The 21881-nt window shown below is 49.5% G+C and overlaps 7 protein-coding genes across 7 annotated transcripts; 4 read left to right on the top strand and 3 right to left on the bottom strand.

Annotated features, from left to right (window-relative positions):
- Positions 1-1475: 1475 nt before the first annotated feature.
- Positions 1476-2672, top strand: DEU56DRAFT_817109 (uncharacterized protein; the record flags this gene model as incomplete). The annotated part of the gene is made up of 6 exons (XM_041353896.1): positions 1476-1618; positions 1736-2048; positions 2100-2153; positions 2234-2263; positions 2314-2433; positions 2484-2672. Coding segments are annotated over 6 exons (708 nt in total), but the record flags the coding sequence as incomplete, so codon positions are not given.
- Positions 2673-3637: 965 nt separating this feature from the next.
- Positions 3638-7384, bottom strand: DEU56DRAFT_890642 (TPR-like protein; the record flags this gene model as incomplete). The annotated part of the gene is made up of 2 exons (XM_041356285.1): positions 7221-7384; positions 3638-7160 (listed from the first exon to the last, which is right to left on the bottom strand). The coding sequence occupies exon 2, from the start codon at positions 7130-7132 to the stop codon at positions 3638-3640; it is 3495 nt and encodes a 1164-aa protein (XP_041205979.1). The 5' UTR covers positions 7133-7160; positions 7221-7384.
- On the top strand, positions 7373-8830 carry DEU56DRAFT_817086 (uncharacterized protein). The gene is made up of 8 exons (XM_041353895.1): positions 7373-7545; positions 7624-7752; positions 7810-7821; positions 7876-8194; positions 8246-8329; positions 8380-8409; positions 8461-8580; positions 8642-8830. The coding sequence occupies exons 1-8, from the start codon at positions 7460-7462 to the stop codon at positions 8687-8689; spliced, it is 828 nt and encodes a 275-aa protein (XP_041205978.1). The 5' UTR covers positions 7373-7459; the 3' UTR covers positions 8690-8830.
- Positions 8831-9174: 344 nt separating this feature from the next.
- Positions 9175-15356, top strand: DEU56DRAFT_741289 (uncharacterized protein; the record flags this gene model as incomplete). Its single annotated transcript, XM_041348868.1, has 16 exons — positions 9175-9210; positions 9360-9426; positions 9478-9737; positions 9786-10134; positions 10158-10449; positions 10500-10823; positions 10880-11900; positions 11953-13444; positions 13494-13558; positions 13611-13898; positions 13955-14099; positions 14147-14222; positions 14288-14661; positions 14709-14832; positions 14885-15003; positions 15055-15356. The coding sequence occupies 16 exons, from the start codon at positions 9175-9177 to the stop codon at positions 15354-15356; spliced, it is 5334 nt and encodes a 1777-aa protein (XP_041205977.1).
- A 131-nt stretch (positions 15357-15487) lies between these two features.
- On the bottom strand, positions 15488-16038 carry DEU56DRAFT_872481 (ankyrin repeat-containing domain protein; the record flags this gene model as incomplete). Its single annotated transcript, XM_041355787.1, has 2 exons — positions 15488-15801; positions 15867-16038. 2 exons carry the CDS (start codon positions 16036-16038, stop codon positions 15488-15490), a joined length of 486 nt encoding a protein of 161 aa, XP_041205976.1.
- A 197-nt stretch (positions 16039-16235) lies between these two features.
- Positions 16236-19057, top strand: DEU56DRAFT_817082 (uncharacterized protein). The gene is made up of 6 exons (XM_041353894.1): positions 16236-16487; positions 16543-16811; positions 16862-16999; positions 17072-17216; positions 17283-17341; positions 17394-19057. Exons 1-6 carry the CDS (start codon positions 16280-16282, stop codon positions 19014-19016), a joined length of 2442 nt encoding a protein of 813 aa, XP_041205975.1. The 5' UTR covers positions 16236-16279; the 3' UTR covers positions 19017-19057.
- An 810-nt stretch (positions 19058-19867) lies between these two features.
- Positions 19868-21281, bottom strand: DEU56DRAFT_758115 (uncharacterized protein; the record flags this gene model as incomplete). The annotated part of the gene is made up of 4 exons (XM_041350206.1): positions 19868-20833; positions 20886-20897; positions 20952-21023; positions 21081-21281. The coding sequence occupies 4 exons, from the start codon at positions 21279-21281 to the stop codon at positions 19868-19870; spliced, it is 1251 nt and encodes a 416-aa protein (XP_041205974.1).
- Between the last annotated feature and the right edge of the window lie 600 nt (positions 21282-21881).

The raw sequence follows: 21881 nt of genomic DNA, 5'->3' as shown, positions 1-21881 counted from the left end.
TTGCCTTCTACTTCCTCGTTAACACATGTAACTTCCTCATCTTCAACGTCTACTTCCTCGTCATCAAGCTCTTGCTCTTCGTCACTATCCGGCAGGTCGATAGCGTTGGCATCGTCAGCCAGTACTTCGGTACGATATTTTTCGTTTTCTGCGTCAATTTCGTCGGCGGTCCACATTTTAGCAGGGCTTTAGGTAGTTTTACAATCGATGTATGTTGGAATGAGTGTTTGAGAGCTCGTAGATAGTGTCAATGAATTTTCTGAATTTTCTGAATTTTTTTGATTTTTTGAATTTACGGATACGATCGGACGACTTCGGACAAGAATTTCCGAACCAGCTGTAAGTGTCGCCACGTCTCGTCATGGACAGCCGCAGGAAACAATGTGATGAAATCAACATGCAACCGTTGAGACTCCCACGAACTTGCAATTGGCGTCTAACTTGCAGTTTATAAGACACTGATCCAATATCGATCAATCATGTGCATGAGATACAATGGATGACTTCCCGTAGGCTAAATAATCAGAATAGAATATTTCGGACTTTGAAAAACCATGGGAAATCGGGTTTATTTTTTAATCTATACGACAATATTCAACCGTAGGCCGACTACATAGATATAATCCTTGATAAATGGACCATTTCGTACATTCACTTCTGAACGACAACGAGGCAGACATCCTCGAAGACGAAGAAGGTTCACGTGTGCTAGCAGCGGCACTTATCGCTGGAGTAGAGGTTGCCCGCCAAGAGCGCATCAACAATCGCCACCTCAACAGAATATACCTTTGCCACTCGCAGCTTCTTTCAAATCCACGGGAAAATACACCCTGGCAAGTGTTGTAACTAGGATTCATGTGGTATAGCGCGGAATGAAAAATGAAGGGACATAGCTGTTTAACGTGACGGACGCCGACATCGAATGAATTTCAATGAAAAGATTGACGAAAACTGGCTAGTATCATGAGCTATCAATTTGAGCCTGTGCAGGGTGGACCATTGGCCGAGAAGAACGGAGAGAACTTACCTGTGGCATGTAGTTCTTTTGACAATACACTGTGAAGTCTTTCGACGCTACACTGTTACAGTGTAACTTTGGTGTAACTCGCAAAGTGCGTGCGAGCGGTATTATGTCAGCCGATATCGTTGGCGTAGTGGCCCAAAACGGAAGAATTCTAGTCGGATTAATCTGTAGGGGGGGGCCCCCCCCCCCCTACAGATTAAAATAAAATAAGGTTTATGAGGGGGTGCAAAATTATGTCGGTGTGTCAATGTGGCGTAAATTGCGACCGGCATCGCGGCACACCTTCCTAAAGTAATAATATTTATTCTAATCCGATTATTTCGAGCCTACGGGAAGTCATCCAATGTCGCATTATACCAGGTGAGATTCCAAGGCCACTAGGCGATTCCTAGATCTACTGCTTAGTTCAGGTTATTAATATGGTTTATTTAGTCCTCCTCCTCCGTACCAGCAACATGCTTCAAAGCCACAAACATTCCATCCTCACTCCACCGCGCAAGGACGCACACATGAAGGTCACTCACATGGACATGGACATAGCCACCAGCCCTCGATTCACATTGTGGTACCAACGAGCCCTGTTTCTCGGACCGTGTAGGCTTCCATTCCTCATACATCTTTTTTCAGTTCTTAATAGAGGTGATTAGCATGCATTCTAGGCATGATATGTGTAGCACGCCAGTATGGGCAGCTGTTGATACTTGTCTTTAGGTACAATGAAACCGATTATCTCCTCTCGAGCGGAAGACGTCGACGAAACGCTGGCTCAGGGTGTTGCGTCTTCACAATTCTCGGAGCTGTCCTCATTTTTGCGGTGTTTTCCATCGTTCAATTCGTCTTGTCTATGCCCATCGACAAGGCTGCTTGGACCAATCTTGAATCTCATTCGTGCACCACTTATGCAACAAGGGAGTACGTAGCAAAACTCAATGTCTCCCCTTGGAACCGCCATTGGATGGACGTCTGCATGGCTACTCCACTGTTTGTCCATGGCCACTCTAACTGGCCCTTCAGATGCGAAGATGTTGGTCGAGATTTCTCGTTAGTGCAGATAACAAAAGTTGACTTGGTATAGCGCTCAGGCGCGGTGGTTGGACATTTCGCCATCAAATATGACGAACCAGACTGTGTCACCTATTGGAGCCAATATAGTGATCGGCTAAGCTAAAGATTTTACTTTGCGCTTAAACTCACCGCTCTACCTCATAGGGATGTACCGCTAAAGGCTCGAAGAAGAGGGTGAGACGCAAATGAACTATTCTCTGGAACTTTTTTGATCATTATTGTAGCACATTTCGCAACATCTCATGAACGTGCCACACAATGCGGACTATAAGGAATTCTGCGCAACGACACCTGCTCACTTCCTAGACCGGAATTTCATTGGTGCAGACTCGTGCGAGGATAGCGTGCGTGTAATTGAGCTATCCCTCCTGAATTTCTTTTGACATACATTTAGATCTGGGGTGTCTACGGACAATGGTTCATCGATGACCCTCGCTGTTGAAGCGACTGAAGAGCATGGTTTCTTATACCTAGCAATGTCCACTTTTACCTGCATTTCTTGTCCCGGCATTCGTGTACTATCAACTGATGCAAAATGTGTACCTACCCCCATGGCCGATTGCGTGTTTTAGAATGGAGTGACCAAACAACATTTGCAACTGTGCCAAGGCAGCTCTCAGTACGTGTCCTTACCTGCGGATACTATGAATGCCTGGAGATTCTCGTTGACCACATCATGCACGATATCGACTGACATAGCTTTATTTTCTTCAGGACTGGAAACTTCGTCGGGGGTGATAAGAGTCAAAAGGTGCAAGAGGAAAGGGCCGGGATTTGTTTGGGATCAGGCGGGCGACAACTAGGATGGCCCATTTTTCGCAAGATAGTTGTGAGCGCTTGAGCTCTGGTACGCTTCTCGACAACAGGAAAGTCTGAGGAAGATCTGTGAGGAGAGTCAATTGTGTATTGACTGGTCTGCGTAATAGTAACTCGGAGGTGATCCAAGTCGCGAAGAGCCGCCTGACAGACCTCAACCACTCCGAGTCATATTGGTAGTTGAAACTTTGTTTTTAGGGCCGACCACCTCAGGCTGGTGAAGCGGCAATTTGCCGTACTAATCAGCAGTCTGGAGATTGCTAAAGACAGCCGGTGGCCACGACATACCTGACTGCCCCAGACGACGAGGTAGTAATAATATTACATAGTTCTGAACCAACGAAGGCGTCCAGCCTGTATGATTCAGTCTGTGAGTGCCATTCTTAAAATACTTAATATTCTTTCACTGACGACTTTTTTGTGCTGCTCTGCTGCATGTGAATGACTATAGTTGATTTTGCTCGTATTATTTCAGGGTTTTGTTAACATCATGATATTTGATTTCATCACAGGAGATTCGGCATGGGTACAGCATCCAAAGTGAAAATGAGCCGACACCGCAGGCCAGTAGGGGTAGATCACAGTCATATACGCTCAATGAGTAGATCGTGAGACGACTAGTACAGAATGGAACAACAAAGCGATATCAAATAACTAAACATCAGGAGAGTGAGGAAATAAAAGCAACCAAAAATACAGCAAATGTAATAATAAAGCGAATTGAGTCCCTAACTACACACCTATGTGAACAAATACAATCTGCTGTTCTAGCGGAATCTTCTTGCGCAACGACTTCACGGCCTTGTGCAACGCTACTGCAGCTCGTGTACAGTCTAATCTCCCTGAACCATCAACTAGGTAGCCGTAAAACGCAGATACCACCTGACACGCAACCTCGTCGTCAACAGACCACATAGAACCTATGACACTGCGAAATCCGGAGAATTGCATGGCCGCAGCGAGATGTATCGACTCGTCGGGACTCTTCTCATCGCCCACGGTGGTGTGGCAGGCCGATAGGAATGCAAACTCCGGATTCTGCCAGTTAGATCGGATGATGTCCTTGACCATCAAAGGCCCGTCGCGCATGGCAAAGGAAGACTCAAATGGTTGTTGTCGATTCGGCATTCCATGGCAGGATAGGTGGAGCCACTGATTATGATTTAGTGCATGAAGTACACCCTGGACTGTTGCATCGCCGTCTTCGAGCGATGTGAAGGACACGATAGGTGTGAGACGCTCGGCTACGACAGCTAATTCAGGAGCGACACATCGGAGTCCTTTCCCTCCATCCGGGTTCGCTTGACCAACAGCAACAAAGTTTTGCGTGGACGAATCCAGAGAAATCCGCTGTCTCGCCCGAATGAGTGCCGCCAAAGTGGGGGTGTAAGATGAGATGAAAAGGTGAGACAAATTGTCTTTGTTCTTCTCGTAAGGTCCTGCTGCATGTAGAGGAAGTAGCGTGAATTCAGCAGTGGGACACCACCAGATGCGGGAGCGAGGCTGAACTTTAGACTCCATAAGGGCTTGGACCACGGGGTGAACGATGCAATTCCAAAGTTTGCGGAGGATGCCGACAAGCTTGTGTTGATGATCGGCAGAACCAAACTGCTCTGCGAGTGACTGAAACTCGGAGGACAACTCAGACACTTCGCCTTGCGTAATATTGAGCAGGACACGGACAGGGTCTTCCGCGCTATGGATAATCAAGGCGTCGCAGCTATACTGGCTTGCATTGACAATGATGACTGGACCATCTTCTGCCGCCTTCTGTAGGTCGGAGAACAGGGGAGGCAGGAGGAAACGGGACAAGTCAGGAAGCATGCGGATGCGCGAGACGACGTCATCCCATTGCATGGTCAATTGCCGGATTTGTGGAGACTGGTCTTCAGTAGACTGATCGAACGCGTTACGAAGGCGAAAGCTCAGCTGCTTGAACTCTTCCGCCAAGGCTGCCCCGGTGTCATCAGACAGGGCAAGATCATCGAGCGGGGAGCGGAAGCGTGCCAACTGGGTCCAGAATACCGCACGGCCTTGCTCTACTAGTTCCACAGCAGTCGTCAGATTACCACGACGAAGACTGCACGAGAAAGCATCCGACGCAAGGGAAGAAGTCACATCGCTCACGACATTGAAATGGCGGAAAGAAGACGACAAAAGGGCAACATGTTGATCAAGAAATTTCAATGCGGTCTGATATGCAACCAATGCAGTATCATCGTTCATCTCCTCCGCAAAGGTGGCCCATGACTTGGCAGCCTTTAGATCATTACGAGAGACTGCATGAGGCAGGTGGGAGAGCTGCAAATACAGCCTAAATGCTTCATCCTTGTCAGACGGGACGGCCTGCAGTTTGAATCTGTCTAGAAGGCTGATGGCAAGACAAACAAGAGACGTGGATCGAAGAGTATGACCTGGAAGATGGAGGAGTAGTGCAGCCCGATGGATCTCGATGGCTTCATCAAGGTCAGACAGGGTACCACACAGGCGGAATCTGAGGTGAAGGATATTTGCATGACGCCAGAGAGACCTGGATCGATCAGAATGACCGGGGGGATAGAAGAGTAGTATAGCCCTATGAAGTGCGATGACCCCATCAAGATCAGACAGGACGCCCCACTGCTGGAATCTGTCGAGAAGGCTACTTGCAACATCGGTGAGAGACATGCATTGATCAGACTGACTGGTGGGAAAGGGGAGTATTGCAGCCCGAGTGAGCTTGGTGCCCTCATCAAGGTCAGACGGGACGCCCAGCCTTTGAAATCTGGTTCGGAGGCTGGAGGCAAGATTACGGAAAGCATTAGATCGATTGGGATCACCGGGGGGACAGAGGAGCAGTGCAGCACGACGAAGCTCAATGACCTCATCAAGGTCAGATATGATGTCTCGCTGCTCGAATCTGTCTTGAATGCTGGTGGCAAGATCGTTGAGAGATGTGGATCGATGAGAATGACCAGGGGGACAGAGGAAGAGTGTGGCTCGATGGAGCTCGATGGCCTCATCAAGGTCAGATGGGATGCCCCGCTGCTTGAATCTGTCTCTAAGGCAGCTGGCAAGATTTCTGAGAGACATGTATCGATCAGAATGACCGTGTTGATGGAGGAGTAGTGCAGCACGATGGAGCTCGATGGCCTCATCAAGGTCAGACGGGACGCTCCGACGTTTGAATCTTTCTCCAAGGCTGAAAGCAAGATTGTTGAGAAACAGGTATCGATCAGAATGACCGAGGGGATGGAGGAGTAGTGCGTCCCGATGGTGCTCGATGGCCTCATCAAGGTCAGACGTGGCATCCCGCTGCTGAAATCTGTCTCCAAGGCTCATGGCAAGATTGTTGAGACACGTGGATCGATCAGGATGACCGGGGGGACAGAGGAGTAGTGCGGCCCGATGGAGCTCGATGGCCTCATCAATGTCAGACGTGATACCCCGCTGCTGAAATCTGTCTCGAAGGCTCATGGCAAGATTGTCGAGACACTTAGATCGATCAGAATGACCGGGGGGACAGAGGAGCAGTGCGGCCCGATGGAGCTCGATGGCCTCATCAATGTCAGACATGACACCCCGCTGCTGAAATCTGTCTCCAAGGCTGACGGCAATATTTTTGAGACACGCAGATCGATCAGAATGACCGGGGGGACAGAGGTGCAGTGCAGTGCGATGGAGGTCGATGGCCTCATCAAGGTCAGACGGGATGCCCCGCTGCTTGCATCTTTCTACAAGGGTGTTGGCAAGGTTGTGAAGAGACACGATCTGGTTAGAATGGCCGGGGGGACATAGGAGTAGTGCATCCCGATGAAGCTTGACAGTCTCATCTAGGTCGGACGGGATTCCCCGCTGCTTGAATCTGTTTCTAAGGGTGACAGCAAGATTGTTGAGAGACGCGTATCGATGAAAATGACCGTGTGGACAGAGGTGCAGTGCAGTGCGACGGAGCTCGATGGCCTCATCAAGGTCAGACAGGACGCCCCGCTGCTCGAACCTGTCTTCAATGCTGCTGGCAAGACTGTTGAGAGAGATGGGTCGATCAGAATGACCGGGGGGACGGAGCTCCAGTGCAGCACGATGGAGTTCGATGGCCTCATCAAGGTCAGATGGGATGCCATGCTGTCTGAACTTGTGGTGAAGCCTTATGGCAAGATGAAAGAGACACGCGGATCGACGATTTGAAGAATGGCCAGGTGGACAGTGCTGTAGGGCCAATCGAAACTTCTCCACATCGTCCGTCATGTTATTGGCGCGAGATGATGATTAGCATCTTCATGTGAAGGGTCTCTCATTGAATGCAAAATCGAGAGATTTCAGAGTGAATACGCACATAGGAGCGGAAACCGTAACTCGGGCTGCAGCACCGGTAGTGACACCGGCGAAGACCTGCCAGTACGAGGAAATGATATGGTATGAGCTCGCTGAGCACTCCGAGTCTCCAAAGCCTGCACAATCAATGCATCAATTTGCAATATGAGATCATGGAAATTAGACTACTTGGTTCAACCGTTCACGAGCGCCATCCTCGATACCCACGTGAATGTGTTTCTTAATGCGTCAAAGCCTGCCATGGCAACTTCGTACTATTCCACCTTCAAGTTGTTGCAAGACGCTGACTCGGAGAGAGACCGAGACACGATGTCCCATTATACCAGGTGAGATTCCAAGACTGCTACAGTGCTACTGCAATTCCTAGATCTACCGAGTTGAGGTTATCAATATGGTTTACTTAGTCCTCCTCCTCCGTATCAGCAACATGCTTCAAAGCCACAAACGTTCCATCCTCACTCACATGGACATGGCTATGGCCGCCAGCCCTCGATTCACATTGTGGTACCAACGAGCCCTATTTCTCGGACCGTGTAAGCTTCTATTCAATGTTCACGCATATGTGTTTAGTGCTTAACAGAGGTGATAAGCATTCATTCCAGGCACGACGTGTGTAGCACGAAAGCATGGGCAGCTGTTGATACTTGTCTTTTTAGGTACAATGAAAATGACCATCTCCTTTCGGGAGGAAGACGTCGACGAAACAATGGCCCAGGGTGTTGCTTCTTCACTGTCATAATTCTCGGAGCTGTACTCATTTTTGCGGTGTTTTCCATCGTTCAATTCGTCTTGTCTATGCCCATCAACAAGGCTGTTTGGACAAATCTTGAATCTCGTTCGTGCACAACTTATGCAACAAGGGAGTACTTGGCGAAAATCAACGTTTCCACTTGGAACCGTCATTGGATGGACACCTGCATGACTACTCCGCTGTTTGTCCATGACCACCCGAACTGGCCCTTCAGATGCGAAGATGTTAGTTGACGTTTCTCGTTAGTTCTAACAACAAAGGTTGACTTGGTATAGCGCTCAGGTACAGTGGTTGGACATTTCGCCATCAACTATGACGAACCAGACTGCGTCACCTACTGGAGCAGATATAAAGATCGGGTAAGCTGAAGATCTTACTTTGCACTTAAACTTACCGCTCTACCTCATAGGGATGTACCGCTAAAGGCTCGAAGACGAGGGTGAGACGCGGATGCACTATTCTCTGGAACATGATTTGATCATTATTGTAGCGCATTGAACAACATCTCATGAACGTGCCAAAACATGCAGACTATAAGGAGTTCTGTGCAACAACGCCTGCTCGCTTCCTAGGCCAGGAATTCTCTGGTGCAGAATCGTGCGTGCATAGCGTACGTGCATCTGGGCTATCCCTCCAACGTTTTATTGCTCTGCCGGCTGACAAACCTTTAGATCTGGGGTGTCTATGGGCAATGGTTCATCGATGACCCTCGTTGTTGAAGTGATCAAAGATCATGCTTTCTTATACCTAGCAATATCCACTTTTACTTGCATTTCTTGTCCCAGCATTCGTGTACTATTAACTGATGCAAAATGTGTACCCACCCCCATGGCAGATTGCGTGTTTTAGAACGGAGCGACCAAACAGCATTTGCATCTGTGCCAGGGCCCTTCCTCAAGGACTCTCCATTTGTGTAGTACTACGTACGGTAGAGATGTGGTATAACAACGGGACACACGCCTGCAGCGGATGCTGTCGACCCAGGTATCAACGTTCCTCAGAGTCAGCGCTCGGCGCAGGAACAAGCGCCCATATACACTTTCGCAAACACAATTCATCATTCGACTCCTCAGTTGACAATATTAATTTGTTTCAATCCTTGGCCTTCTTCTGCTGGGCAGCTGTATTCCCCCATACTGGAAAGAAAGCAGTTGTAATTTGTTGGAACTTGTCAACATCTCGTTCAGAATAACGCAAGGACAGGATGAGTTCACTAGCCTTCTTAGTGACTGAATTGCAGGTGTGTTCACCGCGATAACCCGCCAACATCCACTCATACCTTCGTTTATTAGTCTCTTGCCAGCGAATCCAGGAGAAAGCATCCCGAAATACGCGAGGTACGACGGAAAGCACTCATCCCACCTACCAGCATCTTATGTCCACGTAAAGGCAGCAGAGAAGTCGCTAGCGATACTTAGGTCGTCTCCAGAGCAAGCGACAGCATCTTTGGCCTCTGGTATGTGATTCAATTCAAATACACGTCAGTTTCATCATCATTCACCCACAGACAGTCCGCAGTCAGATGATCTTCTTCGTCCAGTATTCATGGGATGTGCAACGAAGAACGCGAAAGTCGTCGCCATCTCATTGGGGTCGCTGCAGCGGTTAATAGCCCTCAAGGCTGTACCGCAGTCGGCTGTTGCACTCATCGTAAGCACGATGAACGATGCCATGAGTCAAGGCGTAGACATTCAACTACGGATCCTACAAACGTTGGTTTCCTTGATCACGAATTTTCCTTCGGTACACGGAGAACTGCTTGGAGAGGTAAGTTCTGTCCATGCCTCACGGCATCTGTCTGACACCTTGCCACAGGCATTGCTTCTCTGCTTTAAATTGCAGGATTCTCGGATCGCAGTAGTATCTTCAACAGCAGCAGCCACCCTTCGTCAATTGGTGATGTTTATATTTGAAAAAATGGTCAATGAGGATCGTATAGAAAGAGATGATGATCCAGTGTTATCTGATGCTACGCTTCCGGACGGTAGCACCCAAGCGTTGGGACCTTGTGCCAAAGATGCGTTCTCGGTCTTCGAAGATCTCTGTCTCCTCGCAAATTCAGAGAAACCCAATTTCTTGAAGCTCGACTACCTACATAAGACCTTCGCATTGGAGTTGATCGAGAGTGTACTCACGAACTATCATGAATTGTTCAGGAAGGCAAGTTGATCAGTCACATTCAGCTAGCTCATTCTAACGTACGGCAGCACTCGGAGCTTTTGATGTTGCTGCAACATCACCTTTGTCCACTCATTCTCAAATCTCTCTCTGACAGACACGTCTTTCCGTTGACCCTCAGATGCACACGAGTTGTATTCTTGATCCTGAAGCAGTTCTCATTCGAGCTAGAGACAGAAGCTGAAGTATTCCTCATGCTTCTCATCAGAATGATCTCAGAAGAATCTGACTCTTCGAATCCGGACCATTCTGGCTCACGTCCAGTGTGGACAAGGGTCCTTGCGATGGAGATAATGAGAGGGTATGTCTTAAGCTTGACGCCCCAAAGCTTTCATTGACGTCTCTTTTCAGGGTATGTAGCGATGCTGAGCTTGTCCGAAACATATGGGATCGCTATGATGCGCAGCAGCCGGGCTCAAAGGTCTTCGGCTCTCTTATAGTGGCATTAAAGCGCCTTGTTACTGAGAAACCTGCTCTACTGGGAGTGAGCACGCAGATGATGGGGGTCGGAATTTCTCATGCGGGTGATAGCGCTACACCATCGGGTTCCAATTACGGTCTGGATGTCGCTGGAATGGTTGCCACGGCTGCAAGTGCTACCGTGTCGGGAGTCGTTGGGATAATTGGGTCTGGCGTTGGTCTGAGCGTGCAGAACTCAGCCATGAAGCTCCAATGGTACAGTCCCCATTCCGCAATCTTGCGCATCATCCTGAGCCCTCTTTCCTCACCAGCATCGATCAATTAGACAAAGCGGACTCACCACCAATCCCCGAAGCATACATTTATCTTCTTGCTGTGCAGTGCATTGTCTCCCTATGCGAAGGCTTCGCGTCGTTCACTGGCCCACTATATACGTCCATCATGGTTCAACGTCCTCGAGCGGCTGGCGAGCCTCTCATTCGTGCACCTGCCGCTCTTGACCTCTCCACACTCGTGCAGGACGATGCTGCAACTCAGCACCTTATCATCGTGCGTTCTATGGTTGAGAACGGCTGGCCTGCGCTTCTCGCAGCCCTCTCCTTCATAATCTCGACGAACTTGTCAGATGAGCTCTTCATAGACGTTCTCAGCAGCTATCAAGCTTTGACGAACGTCGCAGGGATGCTCGCCCTCAGCACTCCTCGTGATGCATTGTTCAACTCGCTTTCGAAATTTGCGATACCTTCCCGAGTAGTGTCCGGCTTGGAGTCCTACGTTGAACCTCCAACGCCTCGAACCTCAACTTCTTTCACAGAAAATCTGGGATTGACAGCACCTATCCAAGCACCAGGACTTTCCGATCGAAATCTAGCATGCCTCAAAGTGTTGGTATCTAGTGCCCTTTTCCTCGCTGGCAGTCTGGGAGAGAGCTGGTATGGCATTTTGGAGGCTTTACAGAACGCGGACTACGTCTTGAATATCAAAGCATCGCAAGCGTCTACCAACCGGAGGATGAACACACCCATGACACCCAGTCGATCCGTGTCAGCGGCGAGCTCTGCTGAGCAGGGGAAGGTAGCTCGTCACCCCCTCCTCATGGACATCGATTCAGAGAGCGTGCTTGCTGCCGTGCAGCGCCTCTTTGATGCGTCCAAAAACCTGGAGGATTCAGCTTTTCGGGACTTCGTCACCGCACTCTGTAAACTTAGCTCAGAGATGGTCGGGATGCAATCTGATGGGAACATGCTAATGGAGTCGGATGATACCTTGAGTCCTGTACCGATTTCTCCTCACAGAAGGCGCGTCAGTGGTATTCATCTGCCACGCACGTTGGTGAGTCAGGGTTGATCCTCGTCCGTCACAATGGGATCTAACATTTTCTCAGCGCCAGGGTGATTTCGGTGTGGAGAGACTGGGTTCAGTGGCGATGCTGAACATCCATCGATTCATCTATCGCGCACCCGAGGTCGCATGGAACACGACTACAAATCATCTTCTGTGGATCATGGGACTTTCGTCAGCGCCACAGTCAATTCGAGTACAGGCAGCACGCGTCCTCGACGAAATTCTTATTGTGGTCCCACGTAATTTATCATCCACTGGAGATCTGCAGCCCAAAGTTCAACGCCGCGTTCTCGACGTTCTATTTAAACAGATAGTACCCGCATCATCCGACGTCTCAGCGACAAGCACGAACATCGAGCTCCGACGAATGGGGTTGGAGACCTTGCACCAAATCCTACAGGCGTCTGGACACACTTTCGTCGTCGGCTGGGGCAGCATTTTTGAGATGCTGGGGAGCATCTGTAAACCCGCGGCTCTCTCCAGATCTCAGTCCGTTGACTCAATCAGCACATTATCGCTTCAAGAGACGCCCCGTCAGAAGCCACTGCCTCTGATATACGTCAGCGACCGCGGCTACACCGCGCTAGTGAAGATCGCGTTCCAGTCCCTCAAATTAGTCTGCGACTCTGTGTCTGTGCTGTCCCCTGAAGACTTGCGGCTTTGCATTAAAACCCTCGGACAATTCGGCCGACAAGCCGACACGAACATTGCGCTTACTGCTGCAGAAAGCCTGCTCTGGAGTGTGTCAGATTCAATCCAGGCCAAGCGGAAGGACGCAGAGATGGAACCGGAATACAGCGCATTGTGGATGTGCCTGCTACTGGAAGTTCTAGGTCTTTGTACTGACGCTAGGCACGAAGTTCGTGTTGGTGCCATTCAGACCATTTTTCGTGCAATGCAGCTTTACGGTGCTACGCTTACTCTGGATACTTGGAACGACTGCATATGGAAGATCACATTCCCGCTACTCGACGCAATCTCTATCGAAACCCGGCGCAGCCCCATTGATCCCGGAGCCCTGATGAACTCTGGCCTGGCTTCGCAGTCTCCTGAGCATGCATGGGATGAATCGAAGAGTCTCGCACTACAGTCGATTGGGACCATTATTAGCGAGTTCCTAGTCATCAAGATCATGCGTCTGGACTCTTTCTCGAAAGCATGGTCCGTGTTTGTTACCCACGTTCACGACACTGTATCCTTGGACCGCCGAACCTTGAGTCCCCCTGCTCTGCTTTGTTTGGGGAAGGTGGTGAGGGCGCTTTCTGGAGCAGACGCCTCTCTACAAGTCAAAGTATCGGAAGCTTGGGAATGCGTATGGAAGGCATGCAGCGATATGGGGAGCATGGTTCTCCAGGGCGGGAGATCTCAGTTCTCTCCGAGCACGAATACGATGCAGCTCTACCGTGCATTTTCTCAGGAGAGTTTGGTCGCTCTTGTCGATGTCATACGGAACACACGTTCCATTAGTTTAACACAGGCGAAGGAGGAGTGGCCGCTTCAGCGCCTCAATCGTCTGATGGAAATTCTCAAGGGTATGTCTCTCTATTTTTGTCACTTTCCCTCTTCCTGAACCAGATACAGGTGTTCTTACATATCCTAACTCGACGGACTACCGCCCTGATGTTGATGGTTTGACACCCGTTCAGGTAAGTGAATGTTCTGCATTCACTGAACACCATCGTCTCATTAACGTGACAGGTAGTGGTCTTGGATGCAATCGCGGATATCGACTTAGCAGCATCTGGTGTCCCATCTCTTATCATACGGGATCTCTCGGAATTCAGTACCCTTCCTTTTCTCGCTGCTTTCCATGTGCCCATCTTGTCTCCTGCCTCCCCGGCAACGCCCGTCGCGGCCTCTTCTCAAAAACAAGTCACGTACATTGCGTTGTCCAAGAAGGTCATGCCGCTTATCGTTGAGTTGTACACGCGCTTCAAGGATGAGCTCGAGATCTATGAAGATGGGACATTGGAAGCTGTCTTCTCGGTGTGTGTCGTTGATGTTATTCTTGGTCTTTGAATGTTCATTTGGTTCGTGTTCAGGCCTATTCGATACCAATAAAACTAAAGTATGAGTGTCCTGCTCCATCAAAGTTCGGCAAAGATCCTCCTCTGTGGAAGACCGCGACAACAAGCTTTCTCCGTATTGTCACTGACTCGGTCAGAAGGATGGCAGCATTCGGCGATGGTACGTAGTCAATGATCTGGTTGACTTCATTTAGTGATAACATGTAGGTATTTCTGATGCACGAGTCGAGGGTATATGGCGACAAATCATTGAAGTCTTCCGAGGTGGCATTTTGGCTGACTGGTGCGCATTTTATTTTCTCTCTCATTCGATCGTTTTCTCGTACCCAGTGACCAACTTGGTTGCAGCACTGCGACAGAGGGTTTTTCACTCGAAGATCAGGAGGCAGAAGAAAGCTTCGATCTCTCTCTCATCAGCTCATTGGAGATTGATCTCGTGCCACATCTGGGAGACACGAGAGTTCCTGATCACCTCATCGCACAGTTAGCAAAGATTTTGCACAAGGGCAGCCAGCTGTACAAGTCAAGCATGGATCCCTCACGCCCTGATTCGCCCTCGGCAGATACCGCGAATGTGTCAGACGACTCTCGGGACTCCCATGACTTCGAGAAGGTGGACCTTGACATCGGAACAACTGCACCTGGGATCCTGGTTCCGAGGGAGCGATTTTCGTTTTGGTGTTTTGACCTTTTATTCTTGATTTGCTCTAATGTTACAAGCGGTAACCCCATCCCTCTTCCCGCATTTCCAAAGCTAACCATCTCCTAGATCAAGAGTCCGCAAGGAAGCGGGTTGCTGCACTTTGTCTCCCGACCTTGCTTGATCGATGCAAAACTACAATGGTGAGCTATGTTGCTGACGAGGCTCTCCGAGGTAATATGCCTTTCCCGAGGTAAATTGTGATCATGTTGCATTGTTTTCTGTTGCTGAACCTACTTTGACAGGGCTCGTGAAGATGAACTGTTGTATGTGCTTCGCAAGGTCCTGGATTTACAACTCTGGTCGGGAACTCTGTGGGCCGCACTGTCAGAGTCGCCATCGAAGTTTAGTGATTCTCAACCCGGTACCTGTTTCCTTGTTCTGTGATCTGATCTGACGCTGAACGTTTGCCCAGCTGTTGACGTCACTCTTTCACCGTCTGCACTCATTGCTGATGTGGTTAGACGGTCGCCAGTCGCTCACCTCTTCTATTTTTATTCGGTGTTGTGTGAAATCGCTTCAATCCCTCGGAAGACACCGTCTGCATGGGTTATCACGAGTTCCTCGCCACCTGAGGCCACCCAGGAGAGGAGAGGTAATGTTGTGCAGCCTCATATCGGTGCTCTGGAGGAGGGCGGCGATGCAATGGAGGTAGATGCAAGAACACTTGCGAGGAAAGCGTTAAAGGTTCTCGGGAAGGAGATGGGGGCGATTTAGCAAAGGATGTTTTCGTCTGCTTTGCAAGAGTTATTCTATTCTCATACCTAATATCTATGGATCTGTCACGATCGACTTGAATGGGGTAGTACAGGTTATCTATCGTAACGTTTAGATTTGCTCAACTGTGGTCACTTCTCGGGACGTGCACTAAGAGGAGTGGGCACATTAGCGCCGATGTCACCCTGCTTTGCACCCAGTACTTCCATCAACTCCTTCCGACCGAATATATGAGCTGCCTCTATTGCGGTGGGTTTACCTATTCTCGGATCTGCGCCAGCTTCGACCAGAACACGCACAACCTCATCGTGCGACTTAAACACAGCACCAGCGATCATAGATTGACCAAGATCGTTGAGCCTGTTTGGATCTGCTTTCCGTTGCAGAAGTCCTTTGGTCAATTCCGCATGGCCTGCATATGCCGCGAGCATCAATAACGTGTTTCCTAAATGAATGTGTTCATACGTCATTCAGGGGACTTGTACAAGATGGACCTGATCAATGACGCACCTTTGTCGTTTGTCAGGTTGACTGGCAAGCCCGCGTCGACGGCTTGGAGAAGGAGCTCTGTGTTTCCCTCCCGCGCAGCGTCAAACATCCGATGTGCAAAGCTGACGGTCTCAGCTGGCAGGTTGTCGATGTTGGTGTGAGATTGTGTGGGAGCTGCGACGTGATCTGGCATTTTCGGGGATAATTCAGTTGGCTATAGGCTATCGGTAGGGCTCAGCACTCTTAGAGTCTTGGCGAGAGATGATTGATGATCGATTGAACTCGAATCTGAATGTACTGTATATATATGCTTTTTTTGATTGGCCGTGTAGCTGGGAGGAACTTGTTAGTCGCTGCTTATAGCACTTACATAAATACATTTATGAACTTGTAAGCGCCCGTCGTGTACCTCTATCACCCGTACTTTGCCTGGAATGAGCGTCAGCCCTACTAGGCCTAGCTCTAAGCGCATCAAACTCGAGTCGTCTCCCTCTCCGCGATTGGAAAACGACCATTCGACTTTGAATGATGATGACCTCGGCCATGATCACTGCGTCATTTGTTTGCAACCCATGGTTGACCGAACTGTTATCCCGACTTGCTCCCATGAGTTCTGCTTCGAATGCATTTCGATTTGGGCTGGTGAGCCTGCTCCGTTTCTACTTCAATAACTGGCAACACTCACCGCGTTTTCTAGAGCAATCGCGAAAGTGTCCATTGTGCTCCCAATTGATTGGTGAATATGTTATACATCATATACGCTCGCAGTTCGACTATCAAAAGCATTATTTGCCCCCACCACGCTCGTCACCACAGTTGTTGCCGACAGGCGAAACTCGTGTACAAATTGCGCGACGGGCACGTAGGGATCGCTACTGGGGCCGCAGGGATCGTTATGACGCTGATGAACTCGAACGAGCAATCACCAAAAGACGTTGGGTGTACCAGAATCATCTTTATGCCAAAGTATGTACTTCTTCTCGCATTTACACACGTCTCATCTCGCCACGTATTAGCATGTCGCGTCCAACTCATTCACCCGGTACCGTCCTTACCCCAGTCCAGCCCAGTTTGCAGCATCTCCAGACATGATAAGTCGAGCCACCATCTTTCTCCGCCGTGAACTGCGCGTTTGGCAAAACCTTGATGTCGAGGTACGTGTGTCGTAGGCACTTGGCAAGATTATGCGCTCTGCGCCTTACCCGCATTGCTGATATATGTTCTAGTTCCTCACGACGTTCATCATTTCTCTCATGAAGTCGATAGACATGCGAGCTGAATCCTCTGTAAAACTTCTTGCCGAGTTCCTAGACCTTGATACTCCTTACATCGAGGGCGAAAGGCAGCCGAACGCCGAACATTTTGCACATGGTCAGTGGTATATTTTCGCCCACATTTAACTCTGTTCTGCTTCATCTCATCGACTTGCTCTCCTAGAAATATACTGTTATATACGCAGTGGCCGTGACCTATCGATTTATGACAGTCTGGTGCAGGTATGACACTTTTCTCCAGACGGACTCAGCGATCGGCGCTCAATTTGGGCAGTATGATACCTCCCCAGATCCTCCGTCCCATGAGCAGGAAACAGAGAATCGGTGGCGTTACCAGTCCCGTTCTCGATCCCGGTCGCCTCATCACCGTCATCACCGGTCCCGATCTCGATCTCCGTTATCTCAACCACCTTCCTCGACCCTGCGTCCTGAGCACAGAAGATCCCCTTCTCCAGTCTACCGTCAAGCAAGTTCTTTAGACTATTTCTCTCCAAATCACAGGAATCGCCGACGAACTCGCAGCGCAGTCAGCGAGTGTCGAGATATACCTGACACCTCGAATGACCAACAAAGTCACCTTGACGACACCCAGGAGCAACCAACGAACAAAAACAAATCTGCAAAGGCGAAAGGAAAAGAACCAGAAGTTTATGACACACGTTATGACACACCTCTCCAGGGCGAGAGTGAACATCGCTCGAGTAGCACGCCACCACGCATATTAGGTGAATTCGTCCCGAATGCTGTTGTCGAACCCAAAAAGACAGCGGAATCACATACTCCCGGAAATAGGAAGTTCAATACACCTTCTGTAGAGTCCGGTCTTAAACCCTCCCTTGACGCCTCCACGCCAGCTCATGTCCCAGTAGACGTTGATAGGACCGACGTCTATGCAGAGCCTGTAGCTTCCACGTCGCGTAAACGCCCAAACACGCTCGGTCGTCCCCCTCGAAACCGTACGTTGCTAGCATCAGTCCAGGCCCACCTCTCCCAACCGACATCATCAAGAAACAAGCGTCCCACAGACACAACCGCCCAGAAACACGATGTAACTCCTCAACAGTTACCTCATCCATCACGACACCGAGATGCCCGTGATAGTAGTGGTGATGGTATGCCAGTCCTTCTTTCCCAGTTGTCGAGCCCCGCCAACGCGCCTCCTACTTCTTTATCGTCTCATTCTTCTCTCGGGAAACGCTCAGATGCATCGATGCCTCTCGCGGAAGAAAATACGTCGGCGGTAGGAAATCAACGCGAAAGAGAAAGAGTCCGGAGCTTGCCTGCCGATCCTATCGCTAAAGGCACCGATGAAGAGAACAAGTTTGCTGGAGGGAAAACTGTTGTTCGTTCGTGCGGCACGCCGGACGGAGGCACAGATAAATACAGAAACAAAAGTAAAGAAGAAGAAGAAGAAGAGGGGGGAAAAGAACGGCATACCAACACATCGCCGTGCCCCATCATCGTCGGCCCTGGAGCGCAGCCCGCCCTTTCATCAGGACGACCCCCAAACCCAAACTCGAACCCTATTTCACTGCCACACAACTCTAATCATGTTGTGGATGCGGCGGAACATACCCGACGTGATAAGCAAGAAGTCGCGACATATGAATATAGGAACAGAATAACCGCACCATCAGCACGCACTTCCACGGATATGCGGGCAGTGCTTTTGCAGAGACTTGAAGAGGGGCAACGGTTAGCTCAGAGAGGTATTACGACATCGGCATCTACGTCACACTCTGCGTTGCCGGCTGTAGATGTACATTCCCCATTGATAGGTCCTCCTGGTGGTGAAGAGGCATCTGCGCTGGAGACAAGGCTGCGAACCCGGGCCCTATTACGCGTCCGTCTTGCGGCGATCAAAAGCAGTGCCAATACAACTCTGATTGAATCATAATTGAATCAAATTTGATTCAGCCTGGAATTGGATCGGGAGGGGGGAGAAGAAGGAGGGCGGGGGTATTAGTCGCAAGACCGTGGGGGTGCATCCTCACCCGGCCACCCAGTTCAGTGGATGGTTCAATTGAGGCTGGACCCGACGTGATTGCAATAATTTTTTTTTTGTTCACCTTTTTGATTGTCGGGGTGGATGGATCGCGTGTCGCAGGACGCGGTGCCGCGCGGTCAACGGAATTCGCTCGTCCGCCGCCGCTTTTTGCCTTTTTCCTTGCAGTAATGGTTCCGCGTACGCCTGGATCGATGGCGCCTTCTCAGAGTCGCACCGGGTAATGAATTAGCATTAATGGCTAAGATTGAGGGGTAACGGTAGCTGGTATCAAATCGGTAGTGTTGGTAGAACTATAGAGTTCGGTATGCTAGAATTAGATGCATTTGTTGGCAGGATGCTAAAGATAGTGGTGGTAGAGATAGTTCTGTGAAGATGGGGAAGCGCTCGAAAAGAATGACATACAGGTGATAAAAGAACAGTGGTTATAAAGGCTGTACTGAGATTAGTATGACGGAGTTCCGTAGAGAGAGAGAATTAAGACACGAGAGATGATAGGGATAAAAAGGGTGTGTGGCAACGACCGAAGAGACAACAATAACGGAAATCAACGAGAGCGCGGAGAAAAACGAACGATTAAATTGTACGGTGTGTTTGTGGTAAAGAACGCGCATGGTATATCGGGCTTGTTAAGAAAACTCATCATTTTTTTATTCGTGGAGTGCGTGGATCTTTCAATCGTGAATCGAAATGGGCGCAAAAGCGTCAGCATCAACATCATGCACGGGTGGGGAAAGAAGTTATCAACGGTTTCGGTGGGGTTCGTCATCGTCTGAGCGCATGCCACTGTCATCTGCGGATGAGGACTCGCGCGCAGGGTAACCTCGAGGATCGATTATATCGCGAAAAGTGTTGAGCGGATGCGGAGCCGAGGATGAGGCGAAATGACGTTCGCCTGAGGACGGGTGATATTCCCTTCTGGGGGGCAATTCTGGGGAGATGTGGGGAGCAATGCGGTCACGAGATCCAGGGGAGAAGCTCCCTGGTGCAAATTGCGTGGACCTTGGGGGAGAAAACGAAGCGAACTCGGGGCGGGTGAATGGCTTGAAGCTATTCGGGTCCCACTGCGGCTGTGGTTGCAACGCGAATGGGGGTGGGATGCCTAGCACTGTGGAGATGCGGTGTTCTGTGTAGCGTGTGGGCTCGTGGTGGTGCATAATGCTGGTAAAGGATGATTGGGAGTGAGGCGGGGGGAAGGAGGACGTTGGTGACACGTAAGGGTCAATACTGATGCGTGATTCCAAGGCACTAAAGTGGATGGGAGGGAGGACTCGGGAGGAGGGAGGGGACTGTGCGCCCTCGTGCATTAAAAATGAGCGTGGGGCAAGCATGCGGGGAGCAGGTTCGCGTAGCGTAAGGCTGGGGAACTCATCAAGGCCGCGAGAGCTGTGGTTGGGCATCGATGAGGTGGAGTCGGGGCTCGCAGGTGCGAAGCGGGAATACTCCTCTGAGGATGCGGGGTAAGGTGAGATGCGCCGTCCGGGAATGCCTGGACCTGAGAGGCCAGGGTCAAGTGAGGGGCCTGATCTAGGCACGACTCGGGAAGCACGAGCTTCTGAAGTGTCAAGGAATGATTCCGACATAGGAACATCAGGAGCTGTATGGGAGGAAGAAGCTGATTGCGGCGCGCTTGGAAAGGGACCGAATTGAGCTGGCCGAGACAATGGAGCAGAATCACTCTGCGGACGCCTAGCTTTCTGACGCTGGTTCTATATTACGAATCAATATAAGTTTAAACGGAAGAGCATGGAAAAAACATACTTGAAACCAGATCTGTGATAAAGATTTGTGAGCAAGGTATGATATTCACATGATCATGTTACATACTTGGACTTTGCGAGCACTAAGACCAATTTGACGCCCCACCTCCTCACGCATGGCTGTTGTGGGGAAGCGAGACTAAAGGGAAGAATTAGGCGCCCTGATAAGGGTTATTGTAAAGCGAATAAAATATACCTGTGCGAGTAGTGCGTGTAGGACAGCAGACTGATGTGGAGTCGTGAGAGTGCGTGTGCGTTTCTTCTTTGGAGCTGGAGCAGTTGGAGCAGATAATTCTGATTGCTGACTTCCGCGTTCTGCCTCTGCTTCTGTTTCGTTGTCTGCCATACCACTTTGTGATGAAGTGTCTGAGGCAGAAGAAAGATGGTCGACAGTCATATTTTCTGAGATTGACCTTCGTACACTATCGTGATCTGGTTGAGAATTGTGTGGTCGTGGAGGGGACGTATGATGATGAGGGATATTAGCCGTTGTCGGAGTAAAAGAATTAGACATTGAATAAAACTGAATAAAAAGGATAGTTTGTCAAGGACACATGAACAAGGGAATGAAATGAGTTGGTTATAATGAATGGATGAGTCGGGTCAAAATTTGGCGGTCGCAGTACGAAGTTACTTTGACCAAGTACTTTTATTATTACTATATCCGACCCCGATTTCCATAACAGCAGTAAATCAACTCTTACGTGTCATTCCCGGACTAATCCTACACCGGCATCAACGGCAAAAATAAAATAAAATATAAAAATCAGAATATTCACTTCAGGAACAATCCTTCTTCGGCTCATATTAAAGGTCCATTAATTCTTAGAAGAATCATTATTTAAACTCCGTGGCTGTGAAAATGAGATCGAAGAACAATTCATTTCACCGAGGTGACGTTTATTCCATGGGAATCGCCCAAATCTTTTAGAGTCAAAAAAATCAGTGACTGAAATCAGTGACTGAAATCATGACTGAACAAATGCATCATCATTTT

Source organism: Suillus clintonianus (genome assembly GCF_016758775.1).
Source record: "Suillus clintonianus strain FC179 chromosome Unknown DEU56scaffold_63, whole genome shotgun sequence".
NCBI classification, from domain to species: Eukaryota; Fungi; Basidiomycota; class Agaricomycetes; order Boletales; family Suillaceae; genus Suillus; species Suillus clintonianus.
Note: the sequence above shows the minus strand (reverse complement) of the source record. Positions and strands in the feature narration are given on the sequence as shown.